This window comes from Corvus moneduloides, chromosome 5, assembly GCF_009650955.1.
Source record: "Corvus moneduloides isolate bCorMon1 chromosome 5, bCorMon1.pri, whole genome shotgun sequence".
In the NCBI taxonomy this organism is placed as follows: domain Eukaryota; kingdom Metazoa; phylum Chordata; class Aves; order Passeriformes; family Corvidae; genus Corvus; species Corvus moneduloides.
Genome location: NC_045480.1, coordinates 8,898,930 through 8,922,920, shown reverse-complemented (window position 1 = coordinate 8,922,920; position 23,991 = coordinate 8,898,930). Strand labels below are relative to the sequence as shown.

The following is a 23,991-nucleotide window of genomic DNA, read 5'->3' as shown; positions in this document are numbered from 1 at the left end:
ATCCTGGATCAGGATGCAGACATAGGTAAGAACAAACCTGCATGCAGTTGCTACCAAGGAAGCTAATGAGAGCAAGAGCAACCTGAGCACAGGAACATCTACAGCAAACCACCTGTACTCTGACTTGCAGTCACTGGTAACAATTTTTGTTGGTTTGGTTTTTTTTTTTAGCTAATTTTGGCTTTTTTTCCCAACTGGCTTCTCTAATTTGACTAGCCACCTAATTCATATAGTGATCTTTTTATGTCAAGCTTCCAATCTGGAAAATCCATTTGCTGTCTACTTTTAAAAATTCCTCTTTAAAAAAGAAAACAGTTGCCAAATTAAAAAAAAAAAATGCAAATTTTTATTTACACCTGGAGTATCTATAACTTAACAAAACACTTAGAAAGCAAATCCTGCCTTCCTTGCACATCTAGGACACTTTTTTTTTTTTTAACTAGTTTCTTAAACAGAACTTAAATGTGTCAAAAATTTTGACTCAACTGAACAATAATGTGCCTCAGTCTTTCTGTGCTTTCAACTCTCTAGGATGTGTTTACTACCACACCACCACTGTAATTTCCTTAGATGTAACTTCTTTTGATTAGTTTTACTACCCTTGTTAATAGCAACATTATCTGTAAACACAAGTTGTATACAAGTGATACACTCTTAAATTTTCCTCACAAAAACGTTTTTAACTATGCTTTTAACATGAGCTTAATGACACCCTCTATACAATCCCTCTTCACAGTGATTTACTGAAATGAAAATCTGTATGTGCACAGCCTATTAGCTCTCTGCAAGGAGATGTCAGCTGCAATCTTCAGTACTTCCAATTATCCCAAGTGTGTGACTTCCCAGGTCAATCCTGAAGACTTGGTTCTGCAGTATAATATAGTTTACTTCCAATGAGGTTTTGCTGGACCTGTCAATGAACTTTTAGTATCTTCCTGCAACACTAAGCACAGCTCTTACACGAGGCTGAATTTATGACTTGAAATATTAGTACCACGTATTAAATTGTTGCTTGCAGTGCTACCAAGACTAGGAAACTGTTACATTCATGCTATGCAAAGTTGTGCTTCTTTATTAAAAGATACAGGAAAGAAAAGACAATGACGCTCAGAAATCTGCAGGGAGGTGTCAGTGCCAAGTGCAGTGACTCAAGAAATCTACTGAAAGAACAAGGAAGATTCAGATAGTTTACCTATCACAAAGAGAGGAAAACACAACATGAGAAGACAGAATAGAAAAATGCGTAATGAGTAAGGTCATGTTGGAAAGAGCAGAAGAAACTGAATTTAAGTAAAGTGGATAAGGACAAAGCTTGAGATCCAATGAATTAAAAGCAAAAACCTCAGTAAAAAATGGATCCAAACCTTGCTCTACTTAAAACTCCACAACTTAGAACCAGAACTCCTCGCTTTTGGAACAACTTGCCTGTTCAGTTTATCTCATAAGAAAACCAACTCAGAATCTCCTAAAATGCTTTTTAAGCATTTACAGTTCCAGTGGTTCCAAGGCACAAAGTGACATGTAGCCCATAATTAAGCATCTTCTCAGTCTACTGAAGAACTTACCACGAGAGATTGCTCTATTGTAGCGTGCCTCTCCTCCTTTTCGACTGTTCTTCGACAGTCTGGACACACCCACAGTGGAAGATGCAGCATATTGTTTGCTTTTGGAGATGTGGAAAGTGCTGTTTTGCTAGAATTTTTTATTCCGCTCTCTGGAAGCGAAGTATCTTTTCGTTCACTTCTACAAAGAAGACAATGCTCGCCAGTTGTATATGGTGCCCTTTGGCCCAAGCCAAAGGTAAATGGTGTCTGCAAACAAGTGTTTTGATAGGTAACTGGTTATTCACAGAATACATACCAGAAAAACTTATTCTGACATTTGAAACAAACAACAAAACCCCCAAAAAACAACACATGTATTTTACTAGTCGTTATAAAACGGTGAATATTTGGAGTGTCCCAAAACCAAACACAGCAGTCTCAATATCCATGGGGCAAACAATTCTGACTACTAATACACTCCCATTTAGAAAGAAATGTTTTCAGGGAGCACGGCCTACAGTCTTTCCCCCTAAAATATTTCAGCCTAGATGTAATAATCTAGTAAGTAAAAATAAAAAGGGATAGTACAAATTCCTTTTACTGTCATCCTTTACAGACAAAAAAGAAAAATAACATCTTTGAAGCTCTGTGACACTTCCTTTTATAATACTGAAATATGAATGAATAATACCTGAAACAAAGTAACTTTCAGCTAAGCTTATTACAAAATAAAAGTTTAAATCAGTTTCAACAAAACAAATCAGTGGGGTCCTAAAATCCACTATCAGCTATTGAATAAAGTAGACTTGGTAACATAGGACAGAGGTAGTTCAAAATCTAAATTCTTTCCCAAGATGCTACAGTGCATGAAACTATGGTTCAGCCATGAAATGCTGATTCTTCACCAAGACTGACAGTCAAAAACAAGTCAGACAGCACAAGGCAAAGAGAACCCAACTTTATCAGACGTAAGAGAAGACAACTGGAACAAAATATCATTTAATAGCAGGATCACAGAGTTGCCCAGTTATATTAGAACTACTAACTCTGCCTTAGTTAGCAACATATTCTATGTGCATCAAAACAGCTAAATTCTTTCTCAAAGAAAAAGTAAACTTTAAGTAGTTCAAGCATTGCTCTCGATGCTGCTCCAATCTCAATACTAACAAAAAGACAGCTTTAATGATCTTGTAAGGCTGAACTGCACAAGGACAGGTGAACACTTCTTTAGGGCAAAGGACCAATTAAAGCTAAACCATAATTCACTCTCTTTTTGTCTTAACAACAACAAATCAATTCTCTATTGCTGACATCTAAAGAAAAACAGCAGAGCATTATAAACTGTGATTTTTGTGCTCTTCACATTTGGAAAACTGACAGACTCAGCAATATGGAAAGACAAACTAAGAATTCTAGACATAAAAACCCAAAAGACACACTGAATTCATCTCCACAAGTATCTTCCTATCTTTCAGAAGTTCATGAGAAATTTAACAGATTTAGTAAGAACAGCTAACCTTTTCTCACTGTTACCACTTCTAGAATTTACACCTAAGCACTAAGGCAGGAAAAAGAACACCATTTCTCCAGGAGCCTGCTGCAGATTTTCAGGAAACCTTCTCAAGCAGGAAGACTCCCTCTGCCACCTGAAAGGCTGGGATTGACCAACTCCTTTATTGGTTCTACAAGCACCAACAGATTTCTCAAGTTAGACATTCCTTTTGGCTGACCTGCACTCAACTGAAGATCTCATTCATGCCTAAAAACCCTGCATGCAGGAGGCCATGGCTGCTCATGCCTTAGCCTTGAAAGTTTCCTTCTTAAACGAATTTTTTTTAAAAGCCAGATTAAGACCCTGTAAGAATGATGACATCTTCATAGCTATTTTGCAGGCAAATCCTTATGAACACTATTTGCAGGACATCTTCCAACAAGTAGGAAAAGAAGAGGACAAAAATGTAAAAGTTCAGAACTTAAGACAACCTGACACTTTTTTGCAAAGGTAAAGGTCATGGCAAACACACCTCAGCTACTCTGCAGGGACTTCTAGAAGTTGTGTTTGTGTAACTTGGTTAAAGCTGCACCACACTCATTAAAAAGCCATGGCAAAAACAGGAGGAACAATAATCTTTGTTCTGGCCAGACTCAGTGAAACCCTAACAATCTCCCCACTGGGCCCATATTTACGACAAATTTGAAGCTCAAATTAAAGCCTTTGGTTCCTAGAGCACAATGCAAACCAAGAATGAAAATCGGAACTTTGACAAAATCTAGACCATAAGCATCTCTGATACCTGTTATGATTCTGTCCTACTAAAATGAAGCTATAAACTGCAGTTTCTCATTTATTTAAAATGTGATGAATGCAGTGACTGTTCATGTGATCATTTCAACAGGAGCAGTAAACTCTTGCTGGATTAGGAGAGCTTGCAATTAGGTCACATTTGTATGTCTCTTCAGCATCATCAGAGCAAAGTGCAACTTTTGGGAAAAGCAAGATATTTTTCCACTAGTCAAGCTTCAAAAAATGTGGGCTGCATCTCTACAAGAAAAAACCCAGTCTCACTCACACTCTGAAACACATTCAGATATAGCATTCATAAATGAAAGCTGGAAGTAGGACAAGTTGGAACAGAAGTAACTGCATCTCTGCTATGTATTTAGATTTATTTGCAAGAATAACTTTATTACCATAAAACAGCATAGGTTTTTTTAATATCCATGTCCAATTTCAAGCATACTACAACAATCAAATTTTACTTTAAAAAAAAAGCTTCCACTGCTTTTTGAAGCTTGAATAGGGAATCATCAGAAACTGACTTCAATTAGCAAAGTCCCAATCTCACACAGCATTCTTTTTGAAGAGTTTGCTTTAGTACCTTTAATACTGCTTAATATCTCCCATCAGTAAATAATTCTGCTTTTATATACACCCACAAAATTTGACTGCACATACCTGAGAAACACCTGTGAATTCTGATCCAACAGAACTGTCTGTAAACTGTGTACCATTTAGCGAAACCTGGGAAAAAGTAACAACAGATTGGTGACAATAGTTTATTGTTAAAAGAGCTTTATAAAAATTAAACAAAATCTTCCTCAGTATCTTAAGACTGATACAACAGCTTTTGCAATTTGAATCATTGTTCTACTGCAGAGATGGAAATCTCCTTTTCTTCTGTAAAAAAGTTCTACGGATGCAAAAGTTTGGATTTTAAACTTTTGCACTAAAGCTATTTCAGTAGTAACTCCGAGCTGAAATAACTGATACAGGAAAAGAGAAGAGTCATAAGAAAAATTACATTTTTCCTTCAGTATTTGATTGTTTGCATTTAGCTTTTATATTTGTATTGTAAATCAGAACAATTAACAAAGATTCTTGCATTTTGAAAGTTCAATACCATACTGCTTAGAAAAATAGGCAGTGTTAACCAGAAGAGTATTCCACACCAAGCCTCCCAATGGCATTGAGCTATTCCACTGCAGCAGCTTTCCTCCTGCCCCAGGTTATAACTCATACAGAAACCTCCAAGATCTCATCTACACAAGTGCTACAGAGACTACACCGGATAGCAATGAAGCGCCTTTTACAAGCCCCAAGTGTTCTCACACAGCATTATTTGAGGACACTAAATCAAGAGTAAAGCCAAGACAATGTATGAATTCAAGCCAGTGACAATGAAGAGCTCTAGATCACACCAAGTTGAAGAAAAGGCATTTCATTTTTGAATAATGAGAAAGGAGAAATAAAGTCAGTCAATTATTTTAGTCTCTCTCTCTTCTTGAGCACTCGTTGAGGATTTGAATTTCAGGTATTAATTACTTCATGCCTCTGTTCCACCTTTCACATGTTTTTGCTAAACTCTTTTTGCCCTCCAGTTTCCCACCTATTGCTGTTGCATATTAACGTTTCTAAGACTGCTGTAAAGAGCACAACAAAACCAGTCTGTTTGATGCAAGAACCCCGACATCTTGTGTGTTGTATTGACAGAATTCAGAAAACATTTCTGCCCTGTCCCCAAACCATACTCTGACTGGAGTCATCCTCAGTGCAAAGGAGCATCCTTCAGGTTTTACACATCCACAGCATTACCAACTGCTGGGTTTAGAGACAGGGAGATTATTGCAAAGTCACTGCCTTCAGCTGAATTTTTCCAAAGGCAAAGAGGTGGATTGTCAAATCACTGCTAGAGAAAATACAAATAAGAACTCGCACAACTTCACTTCCATACCCTATGCTATCTTTCCAGAGTAGATATTTACAAAAAAACCCCTCATACGCAAGGCAAGCATCTCAGGTCTAAAAGTATGGGAACAAAAACACTTGCTGTGTTCCCTATTTTTACTCAGACACTTTCCAAAAAGTGGAAAAAATAAGGGTTCTTTGCTTAGAAGAAGTCTACTTCAACAAGAAAAGTTATCCTCCAGTCCGGAGGTCCACTGGTTATTGGCATGCATATACATTAAAAAACAAAGAAACCAGTATGAAAGTTTAGAATGAAATAGTTATCTGCAGCTAAAACCATTTTTTTGGAGAAAATTAATGAATAGAGAAGTTTATCTGAAGACATTACTTATTCATTAAGAGAGTACATTTACCTTCTTTACATTCAGGACAGTGATAATGAGAAATACACGAGCCATCACATTGAAACATGCAGGCATTGAGTGACCAAGCTAAAGGTACTCAGAAATGTTACAAAAGCAAAGACAAAAACAATGGGAGGTTTTTCTTATGCACTAAATGACACATGAAGCCATGAACACCAGGAAAGACTCCTTCATGGAACGAGCTGTCAGAAAAGCCGTCTCTTGATCCTAAGCACTGTGCAGAATTTGCTTAAAAATATTAGAGTAACCCTCCCCCAGAATTTAACAGTGATCTAAATATCTGCAGGAGCAACAAACACCAAGGAATTTAATGAAAGGAATTAAGACAAATAGGAGGAAACAAAGAGAATCATCAAAAACTAAGTGTCTGTAGGCAATGAGATATAAGACATATGTGAGGCCTAGAGGAAATATAAAAATCACAAAAAAAGAAGGATTTTAGTGGGGATGCATAATGACATGACAGGCAAGGAAGGAGATGGCTAAATAACATTTTAGAGAAAATATTAGAAGAATTTTGTAAAAGCTGTCCAAATGAGGCTCAAACAATAGCAAGTTAAAAACAGACAAAAAAAAATTCAATGAGACAGTCCCGCAAGTAATTTAGGGAAGGAAAAAAAAAAGTATAAAAACTACAACTAAATCCTTTCTTGAGGCACATGAGAAGCAAGGAGCCTGTCAGGATCGGTAAGGCTAAAGTAAGTAAACTAATAGAAGCATTAAAAAAAAGCTTATATAAGCTAAGGTCAGGGCAAAATGACCAGAATTATTTTTTGCATGTTCATGTTCATTATGGAGGAACTTATTTTCCCAGTAAAAGGCTTCTTTACAGAAGATGCATTAGAGGATCTGTTTCAAAGCAAAGCACTGCTAGAAGAAAAAAACCAGTACAGAGAAAATGGACAAGAGAAAAATTAGCAAACCACCAAGAGTGGATGACATTCAGCCAAGAGTCCTAAAGAAGCTCAAGGACTTCAGAGTTGCACTAATAATTTCAGTATGTTAATGCTTGCTTTGTACTTCACTAGTACTAGAGGAGTAGATTATTTTTTTAATTATTTATTTATTAAGCTTTCAAAAGAGAAATTGCTGTTAGCCAAAGTCTGTAACAAGAAAGTGCCTCAGATGACAAAGTTAGCTAATAGCACTAAATTCTTCATGTAACTAAAGAGACTGAAGAATGGCAGAAGGACCTTCCAAGATCTAGTTACTGTGCCATATGTTGACAGATATAATTCTGTGTGCAGAGAATTCTAGTGGAAGTGACAAGCTAGACAGCTGTCACTTCTGGATAACCCTAACTTTTTTTATTTAATTTTAAAAAGCCTTATTTTTTCATTCCTTAGTATCCTTTTCAACGATTTTAAAGTTTTGTGTTTTAAAAAGCTATTTTATGAAGATAAATGCCATAAGGAAGGCTGACACGGATCGATCATCAGGAACATCTGAACCTCCACAAGCACTTTTCACCATAATGAAAAGCGTGTGTGTGTGTGAGGTATTTCTGTTCTTACTATAAATGTTATTTACAATGGAAAATATACAGAGAAATATATCTTGTGTTCCTTGGAAGTTACTGTCACACTAACCTACCTTCTCCAAAACATTGATTTTTCTGGAGAATAAGGCATGCAACATTTTGGCACAGCATAATTCATACCAGAAAGCATGAAGAAAGAGGGAATCACAGTTTAAACAATACTGCCTGATTACACCAGAATGACCTTGAAGAACCAGTTGAGCAATCAGAAAATAAGCACTCAGAGACTACCACTATTTGCTCTAATAGCCTGTCACTATTAGACCTTCAGGAGGCTGACACATTACTAGACAACACACCCCCATCTCTCTTGCAACTGAAGCCTTGTGATGCCACACAAGCATCATGAAAGTGAGAGTGATGCAAGATCTCAGGAGAGCCCAGGAACAGAAAAGCACAGGAAGGAAATTTAGACTCAATTCACCGTCACTGAACCTTAAACGGTTCAAAAGAAATGTGATGCTCAAAAAAAACAAAAAAAAAAAAAAAAAGGCAAAAAAAGACAAAACAAAAAAAAACCAAACCAAGATTGAATCAAATTTCTCCCAGAGAAAAACAGCAAGGATAAATTGCACTGATTTTCTCAGGTGCATTAAGAAAGACCAGAAAAAAACCAATGTTACCAAGAGACAATTACGGCCACACTTAATTCTACAAGGTCCTAATATAATAACTGTATTCCATACCACTAGAATCAATTAGTTTATTTTTATATAGGGAGTTGAAAAATTAAGTTTGTTGAAACATCTGTAAGTATCTGAGTAACACTAAAGAAACTTTGGCCAGCTACCCCTCCCAAAACCCATCCAGATGTCTTGTCCATGCCACTTGTTCTACTGCCTGCATTTTAAAGCCAAAACCCATTTGCCATGGCTGTCCTGTGCTCAGCCTTCTCTCAGGCACCTCCAGCAGCAAGCCCACCCCAACACTGCTTGGAGCAGCTCTGCCTCACCTCCCACTGCTGTCACCCATCACCCTACGGCAGCAGCTCTCTCAAGTCCCACTCTCTGCTCAAGACCTCCCTCCCTGCAGCCCCAGTGAAGCTCTGACTTGGGCACGCTCCAGTCGCAGCCTGAACTGTTCCTCTCTTCTCCCAGACACAGCTAAATTGGTGACAGAACTGCTGCTGGCAGATGAGTGATGCTTACAAAATCCTAAGTGACTTGCAGATATGAGGAATGATTTCTTTATGCCTTTACTTCAACAGATAGCAAACAATCTGATTTCAGTAAGTGAAAATTTAGGATCCTTCCCCCCTAACTCAAACGGATTTAATGATAAGCCATTGTCAAAGTCAAATGCCTGGTGCATGAGGGGAAAGAATGATAATAAATGCATCAGAGAGACATTCAACATAGTTAACAAACAGAATCTGATGCAGGAGACCCCTGGACTGGTAAGACCTGTGAAAGCACACAGCAGGAGGATTATTCTACACATGCAGGCAGGTCTCTCCATTCTCTAGCAGCGAGTACTGTCAGACAGGACAACGTGCTGGCCAGACCTCTCGCACGGCAGGGCTTTGAGGTTTGCTTTAAAAAGCACTGCTCCTGAACACAGGCAGGAGTGACCGCAGCCTCTGCAATGACAGTAGCCTGTGCAAAACATGTATTACACTACCATAGAGATATGATGATGCAAAACACAGCAGTAAACTATCAACACTTAGCCCTTCCTTAATCCTTTTTTAAGTCCACATTATACCCAGTTAACATCTGGTATAACCCAGTTTTTCAGAGGAAGAGCAAACTAAAACAGTTCTACTTGGCAGTGTCATCACTCTTGCCTATGAAATTTCATTTATTTCAATATACTGATTATTTTTCATCTGCTTTAAGAAACCCATGAGCATTTTTAAAGGCATTGGAAGTATATTACCAAGAGACTAAGCAAAGTACTGCCTGGTTTCTCACAGAAAAGGTTGTCTTGGCCATACTCTGGACAGGCCAGTGCCATGCACCCACCCACTTGAAAGCAAGAACAAACTCCTCCACCAAAATGCCATAAGCCCCTACAAGATATCAAGTACTGCAAAGCTGAAGCAAACCAAAGCATATGCCCAATAAAGCAGAACATACTCTACAAAAAAATAGTGTCTTCTGTCATTTTTTCATCAAAGTACTTGTTGTTAAGGGTGGTCTAACACTGAAAGAAACAGTCCAGGGAGGTCTTGGAATCAGATAATGATTACCCAGAACTACATTCAGGAATCCTCTTGGAGAGGATGACCACATCCAAATACTTACGGTCAATAACAACATGGCCAAGAAATGCAGAAGTGCCCTCTATCACAGCATGCCTGGGCCTGCTGCACTCCAGCTAGGCTGGCCCAAGGTCACAGATGGTCCCTGTCCACAGTCATGAAAGTCTGACACCCAAGTGGAGGTGAACAGGAAACTTTTCTAATAGAAGGGAAGATAGAAGTCTGAGGAGTTCTTATTTTTCGTTTTTAAATAACCCCCAAAAATACAAGAGCTTTTGTAGTAGAAGAGCATGATCTCTAAGAAAAGAATACTAAAATGATATTTTTAAAAAGATTAGAGGTAAAGGTTTTCTTCCTAGAAACCTCCACTGGAGTAAGGAGAATGCAAAATTAGCATGCCCAACAGCAGGCAGGAAAATAATCAGTACTGTGCAACACATTTACAAGTTCATTAGCACAGCAACATTGAAGCAGATTTTAGAGTCTTATTATTCATTTGGAGGGGAGGGAAAAAGTCTTTTGCCATCAGTTATACAAAATTTAATTTCTAAGAGTTTTGAATCAGTAGCTTTAAAATAGGTAAATATTTGATAGGCAAAAGGGAAAAGCTTGGAAGTTCCTACTCCAAACGTAGCTATGGTTTAGCATGAGGCAGTAGTGAAACGTGTCTTGGCGGGGGAGGAATGTATAGACCACCAATTAGTTTTATTAACTATAAAGATAAAAGATGAACGAACTACCATAGTATCCCTCCTTGATCTAGGAGTGTTTTGATTAAGAAACTGACAAATATCTAAATTTTTCATGCCATAATCACACACATCTCTAGTGACACTGAACAGAATGTAGTTGTACATCCTAACATAGACTTGCTTGCCAAGGAGTCTCAGGATTATAGAAGAGAAACAGATAAAGTGGTTATTAATAATCTACAACCGTCGCCAACAGGGAAAGTTGTGAAGGTTTCCTACACAAAAAGATCCTTGATTTTACTAAGGGTGCCAAAATACCGAATAAAAACCAGCGCAAGCAAAGACAAGGTGATAATAATTGAAGTTCAACTATCCACATTAAGGCAGCCAACACTTGATCTGGCCAATTGAGTAACTTTGCAGACTATCAATTCATTTTACCAAGTGTTCTGTCCTTGGCATTAATATTCACAAACACCTCAATTATCCTTTCCCAGCCTAGCCTGCATTATTCTAGTGTAGTCCATACTCTTGAGATTGAAAACATGTCAGTGAAGAAAAAAATACACATAAACAAGTCAGTGATACCATGAGTCAGTCCCCTGGTACTCCTTTGAAAAGCTACTGGACTACACATAATTTCCAACAACCTTTAAATCTTTATGTCAATTATCAGGGATATAAAAAAAGTGAAAGCTGAGAAAGAACAGGCATTCCAAGGAGTGTTAAAAGGCTTTTGTGACTCTCTTGATATATAGATTTTTTTTTAAATTTTGATATTATTTTCAAATATAAATAAACTACTTTTTAGATATTAAATAATTCAGAAGCAGGAGAAACGGAAGTTGTCAGAAGCTGAACAACAGTCAAGAGTAAAGCATTCATGACAAGCCTGTCAGAGGCTCCAGAGGGCAAAAGCTCTGCACATGAATACAGCCAACATGTTGACTCAGCCCTTATATTGGCACCTAGTGCAGAGCACATCTATGTTCAATAGCTTTAGTACTTAACAGAAATCATTAAGAAGAGATTTGCTGCAGAACACCACGTGAGATACATCAACTAGCTCTGAAAACCAACACATCACAGATTCATGTACCATCTTGTGTATATGTATTCGGATAGGGCAGGGTGGAAATCCTGTGACTGTAGAGCACTCCAGCCAATTGTACCATGCTCCCTCCATCATGCTTCACCAGAGGGAATTATACAGTCAAGGGCTAAACACAGGAAATGACCTATGAAGATGGAAGGAGGAAGAGAGACAGTGCTGGCTCTAAGAAAAGGTTGTTCATCAACTTGAGAATTCACACTTACTTTGTTTGTAAAGACAACCAAGAAGCAGAAATATGCAGAGCAGAGAGCAAGCATTACACTCAACTGCAAACCCAAATAATTGCAAGGAGCTAACAAGGCTACTGTTGAGGCCACTCAATTTAGCCCTCCAACAGGTGAAGTATGATATTACTTCATATTAGGGACAACATATTGAGATAAAGATATACCTGGCAATAGACAGCCAACATATTAAACCGAAATTAGGTACTCCCTATCCAAGCATCTTCCCAGAAAATGCTTATGAAAACTGTTTCTCTCTCTGTTGAAATGTGCTACTGCCAAAATAAACTTTGTAAGATTCCAGGTTAAATCCTCTTTAGCCAATATAACAAACATTCTTATATGAATAATGAGGAAAATAAAAATAAAAACAACATTATGAGACTTCAGTAATTTTAGTGACACTTCTATTGCAATGGTCATATTTTTTATGTAATAACATTGAGCTGCAGCGTTTTCTTTATTAAGTCAGACTCTTTATTATAGAATCTGACTAACCTGCAAGACAGGTTCTCTGAAGGCTTCCCTTCTTCAACAAGTCATATCATTAAAACTTATCACTGCTTTAAGTAAACATAACACTATTTTCATAGTTTAGTAAAAGCTAGTCCTAAAGTAAATTGCTGATGTCAAGCAAGCCAACAAGCTGAGGGTGCGGAGGTTTAATCTAGAAAGCTCCATCTACCTTGCATGTAGGTAACAAAGCAAGTGTACTATAAATGGCTAAAATCCCCCCAAAATTATTCCTCTCCCCACACCCACAAGATCTCAAATCTGAATTGCTTCTTTTCCAACAGTGAAATCCTTTAAGACCTTTGATAAGAAGTCAAAATGTCAATGGAGTTTTCAGCAGAAACTGAAATTATTTCATATTATACTTTTTCCAGTTGAGGTCTTTGTTTTTACAGAAGTTCAGTCTAAGGAGAGGAATTATAAAATTATAAGTAGCAGGCATATACAGGACTTTTTCAAAAAGACCAATGCTTTCTGGTTTAGCAACAGTTTTGTATTAAGAGTGAGATCAGGGTGGGTGGGGAGGCTGTCCCCATTTCACCCATTTGGGGAGATACCCTATAACAGAACCAAGATGACAAGTGCCTACTACTTCCTGCTAAAACTCATGTCTAAGATATTTGGCCAACAAGACTTTTTCCCAAAGAATTTTTTTAAGAAGCAAATATTTATAGCTAATTACAGGGATGGAGGAGGAAGGAGAATAAATCACCTGTACCCAGAGCTGTTTTTCAAAATGAGGCATAATATTAGTGGTCTGAGAAAGTTAAAGGTATCTTTTCCTCCACATTTTGCAGAAGTGCTCATCATGCACTGTCAGCTTCTGGCAGATCAAATACATGGATGACTTTTAAAAGTCTGTGCAAAAAGTATACATAATTAAGTTTTTGTTTTGTTTTTGTTTGTCCAGACATACACAAAACCTTTAAAAACAGAGCAGGGAGGAAGGAAATCAGACAGCACTGGACCATGGAGAAGAAAAAGAAAATCAGTTTTCTTTCTACTTCTAGTTCTGTAAGACTCAAGACCTCTGAAAATTAAGTAAAATCACCACTTCTGGTGGATTTACACAGAACTGATTATTTACCTGCTACATTTATTTTTCCCTTGGATTCTCAGTGCCAAAATAAAACAATTCCATTGTAGCACAGTAATCAGAACAAACTGAAGTCTAAACAGCTATTTAAAATTCACAAGCCCATCAAACCTGGACTGACAAAAATCTATACTCAGAAACAGAGCCATCTTAAATGACACGATCTACACTGCAAAGAACAGCACATGAAGCTCCCCAGGGCAAGTTTTTTCTCTGTAGTACCTCAAAAAGACAACTTTGAAGTAGTACTTTGAAAAGAACACAGATACTGTTACTCTGTAATAAGGAGGCAACATCTATATTCTGTGCCATTCCTCCCACGCATTCTTCAATAGCACACTCTGTTTTCTTTTAGATGAATCAATCTAAATTCAGGAAATGAGCACCTGTTAGGAAATAAGGAGTTCACAGGTTATATTTCACAATATGAAAATGTCAGCACACACAAAAAAGCCATGATCTTTACAGGAACTGGGAAGAATTTATAATCCAAAATTAAAAAGATGAAACCCCAATCTGTATCCTGTTATAAGACAGAACAATCTACAATCATGTAACTTTTTAAATGGAAGTTAAAGCAAAGTTGTACTCGAATAATGTTTTTTTAATCTATTTCACTTTGTTGAACAAATGACTTCCTTGGCCGTTAATTTGAATGATGCCAACTTTAACTATTTATTCCATGAAATTTACAGATGGGTATGTTCAGCTCTACCTCAACGACTGCCACAGAATTCACCTTCCCTGTTCTTTTATTTTAAGAAGTCTCATGTGACAACTGATCACTATCAAATAATACTCTAAGAAAAAAAATAACTAAGAAATAAACAGCTGCTTTGTAGAATGGAGTGTACAGACCCCACTAGAAGTCCCTTCTGCGCTCCGTAGATACTGTGAATTAAATTCCACCATTAAAATGAAACCTACATAAGCTGTAATTAAGAAATATATCTAGGCACTGCCTGGCACATGATCTCATGAAATTTGTCTTGACAAAGGCCAAAGACCTTCCTGAACTAATTACTGTTGGGGGCTTTTTCCATAAGCAACGATCTGGGATAACCCCTATTTAAAAACTGCAAGTAGCAAATAATCTCTAAGAGAATTCATCTAGGCTCAGATTCAAACATAAATAGTGGTCTTCATCATCACTTTTCTTCTGTTACATATTCAGATGCTTTTATCTGATGAGCCATTTTCTCCTTACATTCCAATAAAGTGGAAAGGGTTAGACAACAGGCCCTCGGAAGTCAGGGACACAGACAATTACATCATCCCTCCTACTAAATACTCACAAGAACTGGTAATTCTGGAAGAAATCCCTGCTGGATACCTGATAATCTCCCATCTGACACCACTGTGAAGAGATTAAAGGACCAGGATTGTCTTTTTCTTTTTAATTCACAGAATATTGTGCAGCCAGACAGAGGCCATCAGCACAGTCATCCTAAAGGTCACTCTACCTAAGTCACATGAAATTTGGCAATGCTTCCATCAATACTGTTTGCAGCATACGAACAAGTACCAGGTTTTGTCAATCAGTCAGAGTTCTGACTGTCCCTTTCCAAATCACTATATCCCCGACAAGCTTTATCAATATAATTTTATGTTTTCTTCCAACCAACACAAAAAGAAAAACAGCATTACCACAATTTCCTATAGCCTACTAGCAAACCCATTACTGAAGGTTTTCCATGACAAAAAGCTGGAAGATCCATGTCATCTGGAAACAAAAATACTCCTATTGCATTTGAACCTAACAAGCTGAAGTCCCCCATACTTTTTCAAAAGCAGTGAACAGTAGGTGCAGTGCTGCCCCACCCTGAAGATAAAACTGCCCAGCTGTCTCCGTGGCCCTGCCCATGCTCCTTCTTAAGGAAGATGAACATGTCCAAGCAAGTGTTAATAATGCCATAGCGGATCTGACTGCAGTCTCTGGTGGTTAATGGTTAATTGCCTTCCAGCAGAGAAGGATCACTACAGGAGAAAGCAACAGATCCCTGATGCCATGAAAAGTGTCTATGCTTGCAAATCCCAACTTGTTACTTTATCTTCCTTTGAAACTAAAACTGTCTTACCTCACAAAAACTGAGAAGTATCAGAATCTCAATTTCTACCATGCTTACATTTATAAACATATACTAGAAAAATATATAACATCTACCATACAGAAATACATGTTGTATTGCAAGAAATGAAAGATTTTACCCTTGGAGGGGCAGGAGGGGGAAGAGAAACCTAAATTTACACTTTTGTCCAACTGTCAAGCTTTACTTTGCAAACTGCAGCATCACTATTTGTACAAATGGCAGCTGCAGCTGATGATCCATTTCCTCACAGCATCATAAGTAGAGGAAAAATTCACTTCCACAGTAAAATAAAATTATTTTGGTTATTAAAACTAATTTTTAAAAATCTACATTTAAGCTTGAGTAAGTTAAAACAGCACTTAGCATAGAAATATTACAGCCTACTTAGCGTAACAAATAATGACACTACAGCAAAGAAATGGTGAAGATAGTAAGAATCAAAGCCCTACATTTTGAAGGAAAATTTAAATACCAGTCAGAAAGCTGCAAACCATAACATAAGCTTGTGTTCATCTTCTTTATAATTATGTCTTCATTTTTCTCAAAGAAAAATGCTTTTAAACAGAACAAAACTCAACCAACTACAATACACAGGAGGCTATCAGCTCTTAAATTGTGGGAAACTAAGACAATACAGCATGCCTATACTTGTGCAACCAATTACTTGGCTAAATAAGACCATTTATTCAGATTAAAGACAGCAGAATTAATAACCTTATCTCCTTAATATTTTGCATTGCATTGATCTGAGGTACTGCATGTAAATTAAGAATACATTACTAGAAATTGGTTACTTTTTAAGTATAGTCGTGCACATGCATATTTAATTATTTGTATTGATGATTCCATAATTTCTTCTCTTTCATTATATTCAACTCATTATTCATAGTTTACATTTCCAACTGTCAGAATTTTTCAATTCCCATCTCCAAATCAAAAAACTGCACATCTTAAAGGTGCATTGACACTGAAAAGCGTCTCGTGCTGTATTTGCAACCAAAGAGCCTTTCTCAGATTAATCCTCTATCATGACTGGAAGTGAACGGGGATTTTGTTATACCAGTGGCTGATGCTCATCACTACAACTGTGAAAAGGAAACATGATTCCAAGATGCATCACACTGTTTTCAAGAGACACTGGGAAGGATGGATTAGTGCTGCTTCACAGCTCTCTGGAGGAGACCTCATTTGATCAACCACCTTCAAGAAATGCCTAACTGGAACAGACATGGTGACAGCCAAACTGGGTCGTCAGCAAGAGACCTGGCTCATTTAGCTTAGCAAAGCAATGCTGTTCTCTCTGAGGGTACTGGAGATAGGCAGAAAACAACAATTAAACTGAGCACAGGGAAGCAGAGTCAAGTGTCCTGGAATACATTCAAACTGAAGGACAAGACTATCAGTCACAGCATGAAGGATATGAAGCAGAACTGAAGATACAGACAGTGAAGATCTATTTCAAATGAAGTTGAATCAGTTAGTGAAAGGCATTTTACATATTTCTACAGATAGGCAGAATCAAAACAGCTGCCCAGATCCCTTCACATTTTTGTCACCATTCACATGAAAAAGCTTTGCAGCCACCCAAATACATCTGCAACTCAACTATAACATAAGAGCTGCCTTTGTCTTCTGGGTGGTTTTTTCAGCAACAGGGGAGAGGAAGGGAAATTTGTCTACCAGAGTTTTTACAAAGCTCTTGCATACCTTTTAACACTGCATTTAAAATAAAAAGCAAAAACAAATTAGTATCTTATGTAAAGGTATGGATAATTTACAAGGTAAAGCAAACTTGAAAACCTGAAACCAAATTAAAATCATAGGGGGAGGAAATCAGGTCTTTTACTGGTGGATGTGCAGGAATTAACTGTATTTAATGAGTTTTAAGCGCAGCATTAAATGCTATCCCCTAGCTGACAAGTGAAATGGCAGCAAGTACACAAAATAACAGAACTAATTTAAGTGCAGACAAGCTTAGACTTGAGTGAAAACATACTTGTATCTGTAATACTCGCATGTGCAGCTACCAAGAACCAAGCCTTTCCAGTGGAAAAAGAGAGGGAAGGAAATTTTGTTTTAATTACACACATTACAAATTCTTTAGAAGCACATATCCCTTCCCACATGCAATACTTCCCTTCTTTGTAGCTAAATATGACACAGCAGAACACAGCCAATCCACCTCCTACCAGGATTCTGCCTTTTCTGTTCTAGGAATATGTTCAACATTTTCCCAGTGATTTTGCAGCCGAATGTGCTAAAAAAAGATATCAAAAGCTAATAATGAACACGATTCAAGCATTCATTTTCCCAAGCACAATGAGCAAAGTGTTCTGAGCAGGTAGTTAAAACACCCCAAAATTCTCTCAACTAGCCCTGACAGGTAACAACCATGCATACAATTTTTTTTCCTAGTCAGAGTTGTTAGAGCTTTAATCTGTTGTTTCAACTTCAATACTAAACATAAATATGTAAAATTAATAGGATTACACACAACCAACCCAACCCCAAGATGTGCTAGCAGTTTCTTTATGAACAGTAGAAAGCACTCATCCAAAGGCAAGCTTAAGATGTGTAAGACCACATTTAGGAATTAACTACCTGACTATGTATATGTAACTTCAATGCAAAAACTGTAGATGCCCTATTCCAGGAATTATGCTACAAGAAAATGACCCCACCTGTTAACTCTTAAAGAGTTAAACATACACCCTCCTGGCAGCAAAATCTCGTAAAGCATTGAGGAAAGCCACATTCTGGACATGGGAGAGGCCATTTTCAGAATGATCCACCAAATGCAATTTCTAAAACTAGCCATGTTTTTCCCACAACAGATAAAAAGAAATGGCAGGCAAATTGCATATGCTGTACTAGAATATGACACAGAGTACAAGCCAGAGAAATAATTCTCTATTTCTAAGCTGTTTCAATTCTGCAGAAATCAGCATCAGTAAGAAGCAGAATCCTAGTTTAATAGTTAAGAGCAATCAGCAAAATTATGGGAGAAGATGCAGCAAGTAAGCTTTAACATCAGAACTGCACTCAAAGGTTGTGTTTCTAACAATTCACTACAGAGTTAATAAAACTCCAAGTTAAGCCAATATCCACAAAAGATTACCTCAGTCCTTGCACTTCCTTATCCTCAAACTGCTGAGCTCTCAATGCTCACCATACACACATACATCACATCACATATTACCTTCTTATGGACATGTGAAATACACTACTGAAACACATGTTTTGCTTCAAGTACCACCATGGGAGGGACCAGACACTTACTGAATCAAATGAGGAAATGTATAAAGCTTGAAGTCCTTTGACCCAAATTTACTGCTGCAACTTAAGAAGCAGAGATCAGAGAGTCCAGGAGTTGATTCAGCTATCCCTCACCAAAATGCAGGGGTGTAAATGGCAGGAAGACAATCATGATCCCAACACACATATAAGGAACAAAATATGAAAGTGGCATCTCCAAAACTTTCATCTGAAATGTTCCCTGACCCAAGAATGAAAAGGTTATAATGAGACAGAGAGACAAATTTATATCTTGGACTGGATTTGTAGGAACACTTGCCTATATTTCCTGTATCAAGGAAGATTACAAAGAAAACAGACAGCGCACTAAGTTCTACATTACAGATTCTTAGAAAGTGGTTTTGAGATTTGGATTGTGTGGTTTGTTTTTGGGGGTGAGGCATTAAGGAGAAGCAGGAGGCAGCTGAGCTGAGACATCTGTGACTGCAAAGTCTTTAAGGCAATTCAAGAGGAGAGTGCAAAAGACAAAGCCAAGTAAACAGCTGTATCAGAAAAAACACCATAGAGAACAAGCTGTATACTGGCCCTACTTGGGTGTATACTGCTCCAGATGTTCTTTGCTTCTCTCAGACCCAAGAAAATAAAAGCTGTTCAATGTTCATTCATCACACCAACTGCTCTTTATGGATACTACTAACAACAACTGAGAACAAGTAAGATGCTCACAATCAGCTCTCCACACCCTAACACTGTCAGGAACAAACTCTCCTTGCAGATGACCCCATGAGCTTGAAAATGCTATCAAAGGACAGCTTTGGCCCCTCTGACCATGTGATGAGGTTCCATGTTCTGGTAGTTGATAATGCAGAAGATTACAAGGAACTAACATACAAAAAAAGCCTTTCCTGGTCGTTAACTTGAGGGAAGACTATTTTTCACTAGAATCATGAGCAAAACATCAGGAGTCCAAAGATGATATACCAGGGCAAGAGCCTAGAAGCAAGGACAAGTAATTATTCACAGAAGTTCATAAAATCCAAGTAACCAATCCATCAGTCTTAGACAAATGCATACTAAGGTATAAAGCATAAGAAAAGGAGCTAGAATTCTGTGAATGAGATTGAGACTATGATCTACTCCGTAAGAGTCCCTTTCCCACTGGAATATTAACACAAAGAGGATCCAGATAGTTCACAGAAAAAAAACCACAACAAAAACCTAAACACACAAACAAAAACCCAAACCAAACAAATCCAAGTGCTGAGGAGTGTTAAGCCCTATAGCCAAAGGATACAAGCAGAAAAAGGTATCCTGAAACTCTGCAAATAATAAAAGGAGGAAAGCACAAGTGCTATCAAGCTGCAAGCTTACTAGAGACCATCAAAAAAGGCCAACAGACAGATAATACTCCTTCTGAAAGGGGAAAAAAAAACCACTCCTCGTTACAAGGAGATAACAAGAACCTAGGCACCTACTGGGAATGATTCAAGGAATTTAATTTTTAAAACACAGAAAGCAACTGGAGACACTTCCTTTAGCTGTAGCTGCAAAAAAAAAAAAAAAAAAGTAATTGACAGTAAACAATAAGAGACAGTTTCACTGGAAGTGAACCATCAATTCAATGGCTACTAAAGAGGGAAAGGAAGGAAGAACAGCAAGAGACAGATTTCACATCACCAAATAAGAGTTCACACAAGACAAGTCTACAGCAAGGAAGAGCTAATTCTCAAATGACACAATAGAAACAAACAAATTCAAGAAAACCAAGCACAGCAAGAGAACAGAAAACATAGCAAGAGAATAATGACTCAGAAAAAGGACACATAAAGGGAGTAACAAGCTTAACAATGGCAAGAGAATAAGAGGGACAAGTATAAAAGGCTAAAGGCATAAAATGAAGTAATTCTTACAAAACAGCTTGAGGCTACTAAGAAATCATTCTATCACTATGCTACTACTACTACTAGCATTTCTCCATTACTGAATGAACAGAGAAAACAGATTGATGAAGAAAAAGTCCTCACCAAAGAGATCAACTACAAGCAGGTGATCAGCACAATTAGCACAAGTAAATGAGTAAAAATATGCACCCAGATTCAGCTGACTATTGGAAACAGCCATACTTATATTTTTTCCAAGTAGGCTAGATCTGATAACATTCAAGAAACTTCCTCAGGAAATCCTTTGAGCCACCTCAAAATCAATAATCCTATCTTTGAAAACTTAGGGAGGATGCCTTAGATAATCAGAAGCTTAGAAAAAGGTGAACTATTTAAACCCTTTCTTTAAAACAAAGAAACAACCTCACCCCTCAAAGAAAACCCAACCCTCCACCCAAAAAATATTTTAAAAACACCCAAAAATTGACAGAGGAAAAAAAAGGATAGTGAAGATAGAAACACCTGAGGAATGGTTTGTCTTCACCTCCCAGGAAAGTTAAATACATCCAAACAAAATTTTTAAGCACTTAGATGATATGGAGAGCAGGAACAGCCACCTTGCTTGTGGTCAAACCAGTAAAATTTTCTTCAGTGAAAGAGTTACACAGGGGAGGAAGAATAAATGTCATTATTTACTTGATTAATGTTCTTGACAGCCTTAAGTACTGAAACTTTCTCATGACCAAACTAAATAGTAAGATCTTGACAATTACCATGAATTTCCAAATAGACTTAAGTGACTGTATGCAAAAGAGCAGTCAACAAGGTCAGACTGTTGGAAAAAGCTAATGCTACCTTGGGATGCATAGCTTATGTGACACAGGACATAATCCTTTCACCTAATACTGCTCCAGTAAGTGTCAGAGGGACAACTGTAACTCATTCTGAACACAGGTCTTCAAGCCAGACAGGGACAGCTAGAGAAATGCCACAACAGAATTACCACCAGACACAGACAGTATCACCTGAAAGGCTGAGAGAACTGGGGACACCAACCTTACAGACCAAAATACTGAGGGGAGAGAGGAAGAGTCAGTTCTGTCTATCCACAGCAAACAGAATAAGCAATAAAATGTTTGACTTGCAGCAAGGGAGATTCCTATGCAATAGAAAATTAACAGCAAAGTAGTTAAGAGTGAAAATAGGCTGCTTCATGAGGTTGTGGAGTCTCCATCAAATAGGTCATTTTAAGAGCAGGTTATACAAACAAGTAACAAAAGTAGAATCAGTACTGTCTCCACTGGCCAGAAGACAGAGATGAACGAGATAAAAATAAGGATGGAAAAAACCTTGAAGTTAAGACTTTATAGCACTGATAAGATATTCTGGAATATTATATTCAACTTCAGTGTCAGTTTTAAGGAGCTGGTTTAAAGATAGTTGCTTGGATTGTGTCTACTTCCTAGACTGCAATTAAAAAACCCCAAAACAACAACAACAACTCAACAAAAAAACACAACAAAATGATCTTAAAGAAAATCAATTGCATTTTTCAGACAAATCATCCACCTTTTAATATGTATCAAGATATATAATTACAAATACTAATGTGCTTTAACATTTTAAAAGAAGATTAAAAGCTCAAGAATTAGTGGAGTCCACCTGAGATGATTCACAAACGGGAAAAAACAGGCCCAAAAAGCTCAACTTCCCTGGAAGCTACCCAGCTCCTGATACACCGTGGTGGTCAGACTACCTCCCTACTCAGTGCCTGCTCACCAGTTACCCACACATGCGCTCTTCTCTCACAAATGCACAAGTGTGATTAAGAAAATGGAAAAAAAAAGACAGCCTAATTAGGAGGATAAATCCACACAGTAGCAGTGCGACACACATCCTTTCTGCCTCTCCCACCCCTATTTATGGCAATATAGTGGAGTTGTAAGCCTCTCCAGTATAATTTCCCTCCACGTAGGCCAACTAGCTCAGGATGTCTAACAGCAAGGACTGCAGGTTTTCCATGAAGAGGAGCTACTGACATCCTCCCTGTTCAACAGTGTCAGTCAAATTTTGCTTAAGAGGAAAAGAATCCCAACAGCATATTGGAAGATCAGACACAACAGGTGCCAGAAAGACATCATCTTCCAGTGATCCTCTCATGCTTTAACAACAGGGATTCGTGCTCCACTAAACCCCAAGAAAGCCCACTAAGCAGAGACACCTACAAAAGAAATAATCATCAGACTTAACACCTTCCTGATCATGTAATAACACTCATTAATAGATTACTGCTATAGTTATGCAAACTCTCTCGTGCCACAAATATCCCCCTACACAAGATCCATTTTGGTGAAAAAGATTAAGACAAGGACACTAAAAATTTACTAGTCATAAATAAAAAGTCTAAAAAGCACCAATAAAGGCAGTCCATTGCATTAGCTAATTTTTGCTGATCATGAGTTAATACCAACGCTAAAAAAACTTCGCATGTAACTTCAAAAAGTTACATTACTCAAGCACACTATACAAAGAATATATTTGTGGCAGAAGTGTCAGAGACAGGACAATGCAAGTAAAATAAAACAGTGAAGACTAACTTCCTGTTATAAAAAAGAAGGAAATACATGAGTAACAAAGAAACCATAGAAAAATTTGTTTCCATCAGAAGAATTCATCCCTAACTTGGGAAAAACAAAATATAAAAATACAATTATTTGGGAATTATTTTTTAATATTAGGGCAATACTTCATATACTGAGGGTTGGAGTGGGAGTGTTGATCTGCTGGAAGGTAGGAAGACTCTGCAAAGGAATCTGGACAGCTGGATCAGTGGGCCCAATGGTCTGAGGTTCAACAAGGCCAAGTGACAGGTCTTGCCCCTGGGTCACAACAACCCCTGCAGTGCTACAGGCTGGGGCAGAGTGGCTGGAAAGGGCACGGTGGAAAAGGACCTGGGGGTGCTGGTTGAGAGTGGCTGAACATGAACCAGGTGTGCCCAGGTAGCCAAGAAGGCCAAGGGCACCTGGCCTGGATCAGCAATAGTGTGTCCAGCAGGACCAGGGCAGTGACTGTCACCCTGTACTCAGCGCTGGTGAGGAGGCCTCACCTTGAGTCCTGGGGTTCAGTTCTCAGCTGATCACTACAAGAAAGTCATTGAGGTCCAGAGAAGGGACATGGAGCTGGTGATGGGTCTAGAGGACAAGTCCCATAAAGAGTGGTTGAGGGTGAA

General features: G+C 37.9%; 1 protein-coding gene across 2 annotated transcripts in view; it reads right to left on the bottom strand.

Moving 5' to 3' along the window:
- The window catches only part of FAM193A (family with sequence similarity 193 member A), a 78,322-nt gene that overhangs the window by 41,880 nt on the left and 12,451 nt on the right, over window positions 1-23,991 (bottom strand). For both annotated transcript variants that reach the window (XM_032109344.1, XM_032109345.1), the window contains exons 2-3: window positions 4,501-4,566; window positions 1,566-1,811 (exon numbers count right to left, since the gene is read on the bottom strand). In XM_032109344.1, the coding sequence (XP_031965235.1) occupies window positions 1,566-1,811; window positions 4,501-4,566 (312 nt within the window). The remainder of the gene's footprint in view (window positions 1-1,565; window positions 1,812-4,500; window positions 4,567-23,991) is intronic.